This window comes from Stegodyphus dumicola, chromosome 7 (assembly GCF_044657685.1).
Source record: "Stegodyphus dumicola isolate Sdum_Otavi_A_Nest chromosome 7, ASM4465768v1".
NCBI classification, from domain to species: Eukaryota; Metazoa; Arthropoda; class Arachnida; order Araneae; family Eresidae; genus Stegodyphus; species Stegodyphus dumicola.
Window position 1 is genome coordinate 113,171,919 of NC_140774.1, and position 15,787 is coordinate 113,187,705.

Below are 15,787 nucleotides of genomic sequence, written 5' to 3' on the forward strand. Positions count from 1 at the left end.
AATGGAAAATTCTAATTGAAAATATTAAAAATTGCTTTTGTTATGTTTATTAGCATTCAAATTATTAAATATATTGAAGCCTTTTTGAAATCTTTACTTTCAAACAAAACTGTAAATGGAATATAGTTTTGTAATATTTTTAATTATATTTCCTTCGCCGGATTTAATGATGAATATTTTTTTGAACAGCAAATTTTAATCTGTTTGTTTCACAACAAGATTGAAAATAAATACATGTGATATAAAATATTTTATTACATAAATGCATTAATAAATATTTTAAAACTTAAACATATTATATCAGCAAAAAAAGAAAACACGGTCATCAAATAAATAACAGAGTGTTGATTCACAGCTTGAATCATTCACAAGTGAATACAGCAGATGACTTTGAGGAAACTCTTTTTGTTTTTAAATATTTTAAATTCATATAACTACATATCTTCTTCACATACATATATATACAAAATTCTGTAATCTAGTGCAATCAATCTTCTGAGAATTTAGAACTGCCATCGTTTTAATTAAATCTTAAGTGCATTGTTTCAAATAATATTGTTTTAATAACTGATTCCATTTTGCAAAAATAAAAATTTTGAAAAGTTCCATATATAAACATAAAATTATTGAATGAAAAGAATGGAAATTATTCTAAAAAGTTTTTACTATGTTAAAAATGTAGAGTAAGGAATATTCCAAGATAAGAAACAAAATTTTCTGGTGCATATTTACATAAACAAGTGTGAAATATTTCCCCCATATTCGTCATTTTTCATTAAATAAAATTTTTAGTTGCATTGTTTCAATTTATCCAAAACAAAATAAAGAGTTATTAAGTCCAATTTAAAGACAGTAAAATTTCGATGCCTAAGCTGTTATAATTAATTTACACTTTTAAAATAAATAAACATTGCAGAAGCAGTTAAGCTTTATCATTTACTTTTAAAGTTATCTCACTCGTTCGAATCGTTGATTTGCAAGCCATAGGGGGTTTAACATTTAGTTAACAGCTTAGGTAATATGTTTGAAAAAAAAAAAAAAAGAATTCGAAAATAAGCTTCCATTCTGTTATTCCCAGCTTTTGCTGAATAGCGGAAAATGTTATCTTATCTACAATCACTTCAAATGGCTTATTATTCTTCAAGAAGGTTCCAGGAGGATTACGTATGAAGCTGAAGATTCTTATCTTAAACCTACGCGATAATGCTCTCAGAAAGAGACAAAAGTTTTAAAGGTTGATTCATACCCAGTTGCACTCATTTCTTACATTTTGTAAACTGTTACGTTTACGTTATAAAATAGGCTTTACGTGAATTCGAAAGAAAATATAATTTAAAAGCTACACGAAGTTTTCATAGACTTTTATTGCAGCGATCATTTTTTCAAAATATTTATCATAAAAATACTGTATAATTTTATTTTTGAGCTGGACGCATGCTGTTTTGGGATTACTTGTTTCGTGGTATAAACATGAGCGGATTTTCTTTAAAAAGTTTGTAGACATTTATTTTAATTTCTAATACTTACTTGTGTTTTTGAATAAGCTTTTTTTTTTTAATATTTATTTCCCCACCTGCAATGTTCTTCCAGAATGAGTTTTCAGGATCGCTTTGTAGGTAAATGTGTTAAAACTAGTATTTAGGGGTCCGTCACTTCAAATGGGCTTAGAAGTTCTTAGTAGAGCGTGTTCTGACGTCATTGCTTTAAGCCAAATCTTACTATGTTCAGCCGTAATTGTTACGTGCGTACTAGTATTCGCCGGTGAGCTTTAAATAAGGGCAAACTCTGTTAGTTATTTCTGTGCAGCTTCGGCTAGTTTAGTCAGCATTAGATTAAATTCTTATTTTAAGCCCAAGTGCAGACTTCCTGTAAGCCCGAGAGGGGCCAAGTGTAAATATTCTTAAGTCGAATAAAAGGGTAATTTAACCCTTTTTGACTTGTTATTAAAGCCTTTGAAGTATGCAACTAGCGGCTACACACCTCTCAAGTATTCTACTTACCAAGGACAACCAATTTAGCTAGAATGTTGCATGCTGTTTGCCAGATTACCACTTTTTTTCCGTTATATGACGCTGAAAAGTTGTGGCATAGTTAATTAGCCAATGAATCACCCAATATCGAAGCAGTGCTCTTCTCGAATTTGATTTTTTTGATTTACATGTTTCCTCCACGAAATCAAAAAGTATGTATAGCAAAGCAACATGAAAGGAAATATTGTTGAAGTAATTGCCAGAACTGATAGCACGCATTTGAACTAGACATGAAATATCGATGGCAATAATGCTGAAATCTAATGAAGTAGCAAGAATCATAACTTTGTAACAGAGTTGATATAACATTAATTTCAGTTGCCTTTGAATTATTCTACACAAAAAAGTTGTTAAATTTATTTTTCCTCTAACAATACTTACGACATTCGCGACATATATTATCTTAATTTGTGACTTAAACTCTTGATATGTTTATACATCAAGCGTCTCAAAATGAAGTCGCTAAACATCAGAAGCCTACACTGCGGCCAAAATTGAACCAAATTTATCCCATAAATTGATAGCTGAGAGCTCATATTTCACCGCTTACGAGATACTGATGATCAACATCCACATCCTCATCTTAAGTTGTGGTAGCATGTTGAAGGCATTGAATACTCCACGCTGAGCAGACAGCTAATCTTCGCATGAACGTGTCATTGATTTTCAACATCTCGTGGTTCGTAAATTATACTCTTCCTTGAGATATGTTCATAGGAAATGTTTTGTTTGTCTTCGGCCAAAATACACCGCCGGCACAGAACTACACTACCGGCATATGTAGATTTTATTTGGGGACATTTACTGGAACATATTTTGGGTCAAGAGTATTACGTCATAGTACATTTAATGCACGTTACATTGAATTTTAAGAAGTAGATTTGGAGACTCAATTTAATTTGCATTTGCATTTGGAAATATTTCCAAAATTAATTGTTTAACTGTAGTGACATGATATAAAATAATTTAAGCTACATATATATGTTTTAGATTCTTAGAAGAATGATTGCACCGAAGGCATGCAAGCAAACTTTATCATTCAGAAACTAAGGCATATCCCCTCGATAGTTCAACGCTGATTGAACTGATTGACATGCAAGAGATGAACCGATGAGAGTTACTCCAGTACACTCACCGGTACATTACGCCAGTTTTCCAAAGCACAGAATCTTCACTTCTTGAGTTTCTCCAAAGCAAATCGTTATTAATATAGTGAATCATAAAAAAAAGAACTGCCACATTAATTAAAAACACAAATGCATGCGTCATGCTGGTACAAGGCGCAACTCTTTTCTCAAGCCATATTTCTTTTAATGTTAATATGCATTAAAAATGTAAGGAATTCCGATATTAAACTTGCGTAATTGAAAGAGTAAATCATTCGTGAAAGTAATTAAAATACTGACCTTCGGGATTATGGAAGGTCGTATTATGCTTTGGAGCCCTTTTTATTTCATTCTTATGATACGTTTTTCTTGAATTTTAATTATACAGAATTTTCATCATGTACCAAACTAAATCTTTTAACACGCAACACAGTACTAAAATGTGGATATTAAAGATTTCCTCCTTTATCTGAAATTATGTTGTTGTTAAAAAAATGTTTCAGTACCAATTAAAGGAGGGAACCAAACATTTGTACAAACGTTTAACAGAAAGTGTATTTACATCGCGACATTAAAATGGTACAAGTTAATGCAACTTATTAAATTATGAAAATTGACTTGCATTTGAAACCGATATGTATATTTTAAATTTCTTAAGACAGCCTATAATATGTTCTAAAATATGTTCAATAAATGTATCTGAATGTCCAGTTACTCAAATTCCTCAAAATTAGTGGTTTGGTAGATCCTATGATACAGTGGTAAACGAATTTTGTTTTCTTTAATAGCAGTAGCTTTCTGGTTGATGATATGAAGAAACGAAAATCCGTAGTTTCTTGTAACCATAATATTATTTAGATCGGTAATTCATTTAGTGCTTTAGGTATGAGAAATGAAAAATGTGATATGGCAAATCTGTTTCTACGATTTCTAGATATTTCATATGAATAAGACAAATTGATATGACATATCGACAACGACTTCAAATACCATTCCTCTTCTTTTTTAACTAAAAGAGCACTTGTATAAAAGCTTTAATGGTTATTAAATATTAATTGTGTTGCAGATTGTAAAGAAACAGGGGACATCTGCACCAAATGGAATTTCTAATTTAGTGTATTTACTCTTATATTCTTTTAATTTTAAAATGATATAAATAGTTCAGTTAAGGTTATCTCAAATTTGCTCAAACACCTGAGTTATGATTTCTTAATTACCCAATGATATGATAATTCAAATAAAAATTTAAAGTTTCACGATATGTAAAATTCCAGAAAATCTAATAAAATAATTAACGTTTAGTCAAGATATGTGTTTAGTCATAATTCTTATATTCAAGACCATGCCTCATATTCAAATGTTCAAGAACATTTATATTATAATGGATACATTATAATAAATTACGATGTAGGAAACGAATTCATATGAATTGTCAATTATTTATCACATTCATATTTTAGATTTTCTTTTCCAAGAATACTGGTTAAGAAGTAAAACACAATTTATATCAATGAAAAAACATATATATACATATAAGCACATAGCAAAGAAAGTTACTCCTTGAAGGAAAACTTATACAATTGAAGGAAGATAATTTTTTTTTTATATTTCATTGTCATTTACCATAGCATATAAATTCCATGAAACACTAGGAATTGTACATCTGAAAGAAAAGTATATTAGTCAATATTTATACACACTCTTCATATATATATTTTACACTGAAGTAGGATTCATAAGCAGTATGCCTATTAAAATATTTTTCACGCACACAACACGTGTCAGAGCTCAGACCACTTGTAAAGCACTATACGCAGTAGAAATCTCCTTGGAAACTGCGGCAGATTAGTTAATTAATCTATTTTAACTTCGTATTCTATCACGCCCTTCTCATGAAATTATGTTATAAAAAGGAAATAGGTTTACGAAGAATACCAAACAAATCATTCCTTGTTGCTCAATCCTATGTCCTGAGTTAGACATTAGAAAACGCTTGTCTTCTTCCAGTTACTTGGCACCATAACTTTCTTGATCACCCTACGCAGAAAGAGGTCTCCTTCTACCATTTTTTTACCTCGATGCAGAAACAGTTTTTACTTACTCGTTTAGCACTTAGGCAAATATCTGTTAACCTGATAATTTATTCAAAATCACCTTTTACTTTCTCTGTCCGTAATTCTATGAAATACAATATTGGAAGGGTCATCGGCGAGCTCAGGATAGAGATTGACATCATGAAAATATTCTCCCCTGTATCCATTTGCGTACCCAGTGCTTAAAATCTGTTCCTTTGCCCTTTCTGACCACTTTAGAGGCCCTCTTTGGTTGGATGAAATAATATCTCTCTCTTGAGACCATCTCTGGGATACTGCTTGACGCTTAGCATGCCTCAACAATCTCTGACGCTCACGCTCTGGAGTTGTACCGTACCGGATATTCAGAATGGCGTGATGAGAGTGTATTCTAACATCCACTTGATGTTGCTGCCCAGGCACAGAATTCTGGCCATCACTATCTTCTTGTTTACTTTCATGGACAGTTGTATTCACAGCAGAATTGCCTAGTCTCTGAAGTTGATTAAGATCATCACCGACTCGCCATGTACTGTCCTTGACCAGATAAAATACATCCTGGCCATGGAAGGTCAGGTGAAGATCAAGAATGTGACAGTTATTGAAAACAGCAGAAAATACATCTTTGCGAATAATTTCAGCTCGAGCGGAAGCTCTGACTACAGCTCTTCCATTTACATTTGATACTGTGATTCCTTTGCCAAAGGGCACATTATGAGTACTTATTTTAGGTAGGGAAGAGTCACAAAGTTGCTCACGTTTCACTTTTGATCTCTGAACGCTTGTGAGACGAGCAAATTTCTGCAATTTTTGTTGCACTGAGCACGTTAGACCAGATAGTAAAGGAACAGTGGGAAGATTCAGGAACAACGGCTCAAAATCAGAATTGTGAGATGTATGGGGTAATCGATTGTAGACCTCATCTGCTGCCAAGTCCAGCGTATCCATGTATATTCCTTGATAACGAATCCATTCTTTGAGATCTGAAAAAAAAAAAAAAGGAAATTAAGATTTTGTGATGCGCAGCAATTTTTTTTATGTAAGGATAAAACTCTTAGAATGTTGTTTATGCTGGAACTACAATCTTAATTTTAAACATAGTTTTACATCAAGTTATGTAAATAAAAAACATATAGGTGAATTGAGGGCAGAGGTTGATGAACTTCTGGCCTTAATTTTTGTCTGCCAGAATATATATTTAACGTACGAAGAAAAGCATTATAATGTCCAACATCATGAGCCTTCCTTAAACATCGTTTTAGAGCTTTCTTTAAATTTAAAAACTCAGGCTTAATATATTTTTTAATATAGGCAAATTCTCGGAACAAGAAACTAAATAATAATAATAATAATAATAATAATGTGTGATGTGGCAAATACATACCCTTCCGAAAATTCCGGTTTTAATAGCAACGTATTTAATACTCGTTTTAATAGCTTTAAGTAAAGTGTCACTTCGGGTTCATCGTTCGTAAATGAAATCTAATTTGTTATTATAATAAATAGAAAGGCCTGGTAGATAATATGTTATTAATTCTTCATATTATTATTTCGCCTGCTTCACCTCTCAATGAGTACTATAGGTTAGTTATGTCATCCTGATCGTTGCACCAGCAATCGTTTTTGGTTTTTTTTATCTTTTGAACCTTATTATTAATTAAACAGACTTAACATTAGTGTATTACTTTTGTTGGGTGCTCCAACTTACAATGCTTTTGGTATGTTAGTACAAAATTAGCAAAATGGGTTAGTAAGTTTAGAGATATTTACATACATACATGAATGGAGGCTTGCTACCTTTACATTTTGTCAGGTGCCTAGACATGGTTATCTGTTATGATTATATTTCTCTTAGAATAGGCGTACTCTACATGATGTTTTTGACAGCTGTCTGTAGTTATCCTGAAGAATGTCTATTAGGCTATGTGATTCCTGGTTCTAAGGAAGGGAGGCTGTGAAATCTTCCATGATTTGTGAAAGCTTGATGTAGATAGAAGTCTGTTTTGAACCTGTTGGTGAAGACGACAGAGAAGGATGAAGTAGGTGTGTCGACCAGTGTCTGAGTCCCAGCGAGCTTGCCAAATGGATATAAAGGCGCAGAAGATCTTTTGTTTATCAGTGACAGTTTGGAGAGTGGAATCTCTAAGTCGATGGAAGGGTGACTTATGGTTTCTTTAGCTAAACAGTCGGCATTTTCATTACCTTGGGTGCCTTGATGACTACGTGCCCGGCATAGGGATACTTGTCTGGAAGAAGATAGGGTAATAAGCACTTCTTTTAACAAGGAAATGTAGAAGGCGTGCATGCTGTTCTTGTTCAGGGACTGCAGGACACTCATGCTGTCCGTGTAGAAGCTGAGGGATGGAAAATTGGTGTTGTCTGACCAGAGAGCTGTCTTTTTTAGAACGAAGGACTCGGCCTGGAAATCCGAGGCGTGGTCGCTAAGTCTGAACCGTGCTGAGTGAATTTTTATATTGCTGTGGAACGCGACATAGGCTGCATCTACTTGCTCTGAAACTTTGGAACCATCAGAAAAGATTTCTAAGTCCTGTCCTTTTGGTATATGTTCAAGTCATTTTAGATCTTTTGTGAGAGCTGGGTGGACGGAAGTAGAGTGGCATTGTGGTACTTAGGAACACTGTTCTATGAACGAAGAGTCATCCAGCTGAAAGGAGTCCTTAAAGTGAACTAACTTGCAAATGCCACATTCAGTTACTGCTTTGAGATCTACTGGGAGATCCCCAGCTAGGATTTGAAGAGCTGCTGTGGATGTGGTAGTAAAACATTTATTGTTCTTGAGAAGGGTGATGCGTTGAATTTGGAGTAGCTTCTGACGAACCCTTACTGTGTCAGCCATCCAGGTGGGGGAGCCGTATGCCCCGCAAATAGAGTTCCTTCAAAAGGTTTCCTTTTAGGTTCCATATATTTGTAGGTATTTTTGTTCTCGTATCATCATTAAGTATGGCAACCAGGTGAGTTTTCTATCAAGTGGGAATCCTAGATATTTTAAAGTATCTACATTTTTTACTGCTCGGCCCTGCCATTTTATACGGGGAGGAATATTTATAACTTCATTATCCTTTGATTTTTCATATGTGAAAAACTGTTTTTTTAATTTATGCTAACATAATTAAATGTTTTCTCCTTTATTTTCTTTAATAAAATTGTGTTTTATTGGGCAGCCGAAAATGTGTAACTAAATGCAACATAATATTTAATGTTTATGGCGGAATAACGTATAATTTAATTGGTTTTTAAATTAAAGAAAATTAAGTGTTTATAATATTTTTAAAATAAACACATTAAAAATAATACCATGATTAAATTTTCTTCTTTTTTTTTATTTAAACAGTATCATCAAATCTAAATTCATTTTAATCTGCACATAAATCCGCGGGAATTTAAGTATCAGTAAAGCAATACACAACAATATAATGCAATACCAACAATAAAATTGCAACTGTATATGCAATAATATTTTTGGTTGTATATACAATAATATGTTAGGTTGAATGTTGTAAAACTGTTATTCAAGTAAGGTACCAGTTCCGTTTGTCCAGTTTTACCCAAAATCTAATGAACTCTTTATATGAACGCAGAAATCTTAAATATGGGAAATATGCATTTTTGAAAGTTTCATACAAAATTACCATGCACAATAACATTGTCACACATATACGCACAGACAGACAGACATCACCGTAAGAATAGTAAAAGCGTGTTGTGGAAAATTCAATATCGGATATTTTGGGTCCAAAAACATTACCTCCCTTACCTATATATATATAGGTTGGAAGGAGGTAGCTGGATGAGTAACTAAATATAAACCAATTAATAATTTCATTAAGCTGAAAAATTTTGCATTTAATGCTCTTTTTTGGTCTAAGTATTTCAAACTATTTCAAAACCTAGATCAGGACAGCAGATCTATTTTAAAATCGCATAACCTAAAATCACAATACAATTAAACTGTGACTATGCAAAGTTTTTAGTTTTACTCAAAACGTTTTCTTTAATATTAAAATTAAATAATAATCATAACGTAAAAACATGAAATCTAATACACTTAAAATTAAACGTGACAATAGCTATGGAGTAGCTTCAATTATTCTCATCAGAATCGCATTTTACCCTTATTAAACTAAAGGTGCATTTGCTGAAATTACAAGAATAATATCAAAATGTCTCCAGTAATGAAAAATAATGGAGAAAAAATCTCAGAAGGAAGCTTGTTTCAGCCTGAAAAAAAGAAAAAGAATTTCAAAAGGAAAGAACATTTTATTAGGCTTTCAGAATGACTAAGTCACTCTGCACTCTCTGAAAACTGTAACGGATAACGTTAACATTTCTTTAGTCTTCGCAGATTATTGGAATTCGATACAGGAACAGTAACATAAAAGAAGTAAGTCAACTCCTTTCCATTTGATGATGTTAAGCGATGAATTTGAAGGCAAGACAGCATTTTTTGGTTTGAATAAAAAAGAATTATAGAAAAACACCATGAGAAGGTATCCAATTTTCTGTTTCTTTTATTTTTTCAGACTTATTCTCAACTTCTTTGTTCTCATCCGCAGTCTGGTCTGATATCGGACAGTTCTTTTTTTTTTTTTTTTTTTTTACTTCCCCCTTTTTTACCTTCTTAAATCAACGCCAAGATCCACGAAAAAGAAACGGAAATGTTCTGTTATAAGTAAATAGAATTTATCGAAACAAATTGCACTACCATCTCCAGTCAAATATTTTTGAATGAGAAGGAAAACCGTGACGAGTAATACACAGAGAGTTTGTATCAATAATGTCCATATCGACTTTGTATTAAGAAAAAAAAAGGGTTATTATTCCGATATTTGACTTCATTCTATCGGCTGCTATTCCAGCTCCAGAAAACATCTTCTAAGAAGCTTTTCTTTAAATCATTAATAATGAGATGATGGCTGTGAGCATTAGAGATTTACGATCAAAGATGTAAGAATGGTTGTGACGTAGCAATCAATAAAAAAACAATGCTCTCCTCACGAATTCTTTTTAGCAGTGCAATTAAAAATAATGAATAAAATCTTCTAAATCCCACCACTTCATGAATGAGAATTTTGTTTTGAATCATATCACAATGGAATAAGCCATTAACGTAATTTTATTGAACAGGTAAATGTAACCTCTTTACTTTTTTTTTCCATGACCATGTTAAATGTTACATTATATATAAATTTAGCCAAAACTTAATGAGTACAAAGAGAAAATTCACATATTTATTGACACCTGTGATACAGTTTACCAGTACTAGATTTGCAAACCGTTGTTGACATCTCTTTTTGAAGAAGTAAAATTAATTACGCGTTATGGAGCTACTCAGTTTTATTACCTGAAATCAGAGAGCTCTATCGATATTCTATAAACAACAATATAAATTGCTGTATTAGATTAGGTAGATTAGGTAGATTAGAGTATTAGATTAGAGATTAGTATCAAAACCAAATTAGGAAACCAATATTGATTCTGCGATAGAGGGTTATTTTTTATTTTTGGTCTATTTGTCTATCAAATATAATTAGGATGACTTCAATAATAGTATGTGTTTTGTACTTGATTAATGTGATAAAATAACTTGCTAGCAAATTTTTAAAAATTTTACGCCCTTAAGATTATGAATTAGTTCTTCCATGGACAGTAGTTTTGTTACTTTCATACAATAGGTTTAGCACATTTTTCATATTTTAGACACAAAATGAATTAGAACTTCCGAAGGGAACTAACGAAGGACTATATTGACAATATTAGTTCTTTATAATAAAATGTTTTAAGATATATTTTATCACATATTTATTGACAGAAAAATGTGTAATTTCATCCGGTTTTGTCTATAAATATTTGGATTCAAAACTTTATCATATTTCAAACTCAGCGTGATAATAGACAAAATTTTAAGCAATAATGTTTCCGTAAATTAAAAATAATCTTTAACATTTTAACGTATTTAAAATCAGTATATACATCTCGTAACCTTTACTGACAAAATTCTAGCCTTTTAATCTAAAATAAAACCTGTATTGTATGTTTAAAGTGCATCCTGTAAAATTTAAAAAAAAGTCTCGAATATTTCTTCAAAAATTTCAAATGATTGCAAATTTATACATCTCAAATTTTCAGTATGATCTGAATATCATATAATATTTAATATAACATATAAGTGAAATATTACTAATTTTGTTCGATGCTTTTTCCTTTTTAGGATATACACTGGTCGAATTTCCCCCTTCCAAATACAGAGATATTGGCAAATTTTAACGTTACGAATTATAGCACTTGTGTATATATACAGAACCAGACGGTTACTACAGTTAAAGATTAATTTGCATTTGTTTTCTTTAAAAGGAAAAATAAGGTATTTTTGGACGTGCCGGAAGGATATCATATAATTAATCATTGTTGTTGTAACTAATCTCACTTCATTTGAGCTCATCATCAGAACAAACCCACAAAATGTATCGTCGCAAGAAGTGCAAGATTACGTCTGTCGTTGGCAAAAGCCTTGGTCACGATATAGGTGATAGTACGATTTTGCCCAGGTCCAACCTAATTTTGAGTGAAAACATCCCGGAGAATGTTTCGGCTCACCATATATTTAAAGCGTCCCATTCCAAAAAGACACTATGCGTTTACAAAATTCCATGCCTTCTCTGGGATTCGAACCCGGGCCTTTCGGTACTGTAGTCACTGTCACTAACCCACTTGGGTGACAATCATATTCATTGTTTTGAGATATTACCAATAAAAAAGATTTTAATTCATAATGCATGAGTAAACATTAATAACGTGAAAGGAGAAAAGTGAATTAATTTAGAAACTTCAGACTTATGTAAGGGGATGATTCGGGAATAGCTGCAACGGATTGGCGATGATTTTACTGAGTTGTAATAGCCTGGATATTCTTTACTGCATTGATAAACAGATGACGCTTGAAGACAGACGTGGCCTTTCTACCCATAATTTTATTTCTTGATAACTAATCTTAGGACACATATTTTTTCCACTACACATCATCATTATGGATGCGCTATGCAGTAATTTTATACAGCTTACATTTTTAGAACAATGGACATTAGATAGCAAAGGCTAAGCGATATGTCTAAGCAGCATGAAGGCGAAGTAGGATAAAGGCCTGCACAATAGCATTAGCGGTATGTATAGTAAAATGTTTCTTTAATCAACTGGATGGGAGCCCTCTACATTGCAGCATGTTTACATAAGAAACATGAAACGGATTAATTGGTAAAGACGCAGTTCAGAAATTTATTATAAACAATATCATAAACAATTTCTACTTTAAGAACAGAAAGGCGAGATAGTCAAATTAAAATGGAGAATAAAAGGGAATATTGTCAAATTAAAGTTAATAACCTGCTTTCAAATTTTATATGTTACATATCTTTATATTTACCTACGCATTCGAATTTTTTTTCATCTTTAAGCTGTGCAGCAATTTGAAAGCTCTTACCAGATTAGCAATAAATGGAAGTGTTAGTACAATTATAAATATATAAAATAAATACTTAGATATAGGCAACAGCGTTCAAGTTAACTGCCGGAAATAATTAATCTAATCTAGCGTGTATTACAAGTAATCTCTAGATTAGCAATAAATGGAAGTGTTAGTACAATTATAAATATATAAAATAAATACTTAGATATAGGCAACAGCGTTCAAGTTAACTGCCGGAAATAATTAATCTAATCTAGCGTGTATTACAAGTAATCTCTAGATTATGCATAATGAGGATGCATTTAAGTGAATAGAATTAGAAACATAAGCGGTTTTCAAGGAAATATTTTGTTGGTAATTTTCTTTGAAAATTTAAGTTTGCGGACAAGAGAAAAAATGCTGTAGTGGAAAGTTTTGTTTTTCAGTGTTTTGCAAATTCCAGGGCATACTGAGACAAATGAAGTATTCAAATTTTTGCAATTTCGAGTTACTCATTTTGTAAGTTAAAAGAAGTTAAAAGTTAAATTTTTAAACGAATTTCTATGATTTTTCCATCACTTTAAAAATAATTTCATTAATTTTTGTACCAAAACAAAGAGAAATATTTTCTTTAAATGCTGATAATAATATTTCAATAAAACAATGCGGTAAGTTGAAGTTTCATTATAAACCTCTGCTCCTCCGCTTGGACTATCACAATCTAAGCATAATACGATGCAAAAAGAAAATTATAATTGGATTAATTGACAAAAAATTTTATGCCATATCAGGTGTTACACTATGGAACCCCTATTACTATAGCTTCCGATATTCAAGAGAGTCTGTAGAGAAATCTGATTATTAAAGTGACACAGACTACTGTGCATGGATTAACTTCAGCAAGTGTTAAACCCTGTTAGTTTGTGCAAATACTACCCTTATCCCAGTTTATCATCATAATAGGTCTCAATTATATCATGTCAGAGCTACATGGCCTAATGGGAGTGGTGTAATCCGTAATGCATGTTGCTTGTATCCCACCATTGATGACTGCTGCCTGGTAAAATAGAAATTACAATGTGCCTGTCATGCTGGAATTCAGCTTTATCGTGACATCATAATTTATGATCCATCAGCATCAACAGTCGGTCACTTCAGTTGCTTATAGAGCGCACAGAGACAGTTCAACAGAGCCTGGATATGGTACTCCGGCTCATATTGTCTTTAGCATGAAATCAAATATCATTTTTCGACACTGTACACTCTTGGACTCTGTGGACAGTACTTATATCTTGCAGTATTACTCGGAGTAAGATAAAACTAAAACTACCTTGTCGATTATTGCCCTGAACCAAAATTGACAACTTACAATCTAAAAAGTGAGTTTATTGCCAAACATACACTGCGGGGAAAAAAAAAAAGGCCCATTTCTATATCTCCCGTTTTACTAGGACGATTGACAAAATTCAGCTGGCGTTTTTGATGTCTGAAAAGCGTGACTTAGGATATGTATTAGATTTATATATAGCGTTGTTCTAATATAGGTATTTTGACGCAAAATCGAACTTTTTCTGAAATGGTATGCCAATTTTTTTCCATATTTCAATTGTGCGACACAAATTACGCCAAACTGCCAAGTTTTATAAAAACCGCACAAGTAGTTTTTAAAAATTAGGCCTCAAAATTTTAGATCCTCAATGTTAATTATGTTTGGTATATATATTTTTAAATAACTCTTTTTTTAGTAAATTTATATGATTTTTCCTTTCACATTTCGAAATTTAGGTTTATTCTGAATAACATTCGTCCATTTTTTATGATTTATGTTTAAAATTTGTATTCTTCGATAAATTTTATAAACTTTAAAAAAATTTGAAGTATAACGTATAAAATGTTTACCATCATCTTAAAGTACATGCATTTCTAAGCATACCTACAAAAAATTAGAATTTTTTATTCAAAATTTCCGAAGATATACGAGAATTTATATACTGGAACGTTTCAAATTTGGCATATTTGTTTAAAGTGATAATAACATCAAATGTGGTTTATGCACTTTGTTAAGATTATTTGAAAGTAAGAACAATGTGAATTTTTTCCCGCTCATCCACAATGTATAAAGGCAGGAACGATATGACGTTTTTTCCGCTCCTGCACAGTGGAAGGAAAAGTAAAATAGTTTGCCATATATTAAAAAGTTCGCCAAGTGAATTATTCTTGACGCAAACTGAAAAAAATGCGCCAAGTTAAACTTTTGAATTTCGCACCAAATTTTAATATTTAGGTATAATTTGGATCGTAGAATCGCAATATAGAATAAAAAATGGTATGTTATTTCAGAGAAAGTGTCATTTTCTGTCAAAATACCTATGTTAGAGCAATACTATATATAAATCTAATATATATTTTAAATGGCGCTTTCGAGACATGAAAAACGCACTTTGAATTTCCTCAATCGGCCCAGTTCAACGAGAAATATAGAACTATCCCCCTTTTTTTTTTTTCTTTTCGCAATGTACAATGTAGTCAATTCAATTATTTTGTATGTATGCCAAACTAGGCTGATATAAGAATCTCGTAATTAAAATAGTTTTTTCAAAATTATTTGCATCTCAGTTTAGTTTCGCATCATTTTGACTGCTTACCTCATTTAAATGTTTTGCGAGTTTCCCTTCTTTCCATTTTCTTTCTCAGATAATGCATTTTTATTATTGTTTACGCTTCGAGACTGCATAGATTTTAGTTAAGTATTAATGAGACATTACGGAATATAAAAAATCTCTGGCATGTGGCGAATATATATGATTATTACGTAGTCAGATACACATATGAGTTAGTATTATCGTATATTAATCACGGTAATAGAGCAATTATTTCGATAAAGCTACCACATAAAACAGCAACACTGGTAAGAGCTCCTGTTTCCCAAGATGATTTGGATGATAAATTGCATATCTTGTGTTCCGAGTAATAGCACCACTTGCCAGGATACACAGAAAATAAATTTTCTTTAGCGTAAATCATGTGAAACAACGAGAAAGGTATAACATTTTTTTTCTAATTTCATAGAAATAAAGCATATTCATGTCTAAATATAAATAGTCAAACTGAATTTAAAAT

At 31.8% G+C, this 15,787-nt stretch overlaps 1 protein-coding gene across 2 annotated transcripts in view; it reads right to left on the reverse strand.

Moving 5' to 3' along the window:
• Window positions 1-231: 231 nt before the first annotated feature.
• Window positions 232-15,787, reverse strand: part of LOC118183119 (teneurin-a-like) — a 1,514,249-nt gene continuing 1,498,693 nt past the window's right edge. For both annotated transcript variants that reach the window (XM_085820731.1, XM_085820730.1), the window contains one exon: window positions 232-6,191. In XM_085820731.1, the coding sequence (XP_085676857.1) occupies window positions 5,287-6,191 (905 nt within the window). In that variant the 3' untranslated portion in view covers window positions 232-5,286. The remainder of the gene's footprint in view (window positions 6,192-15,787) is intronic.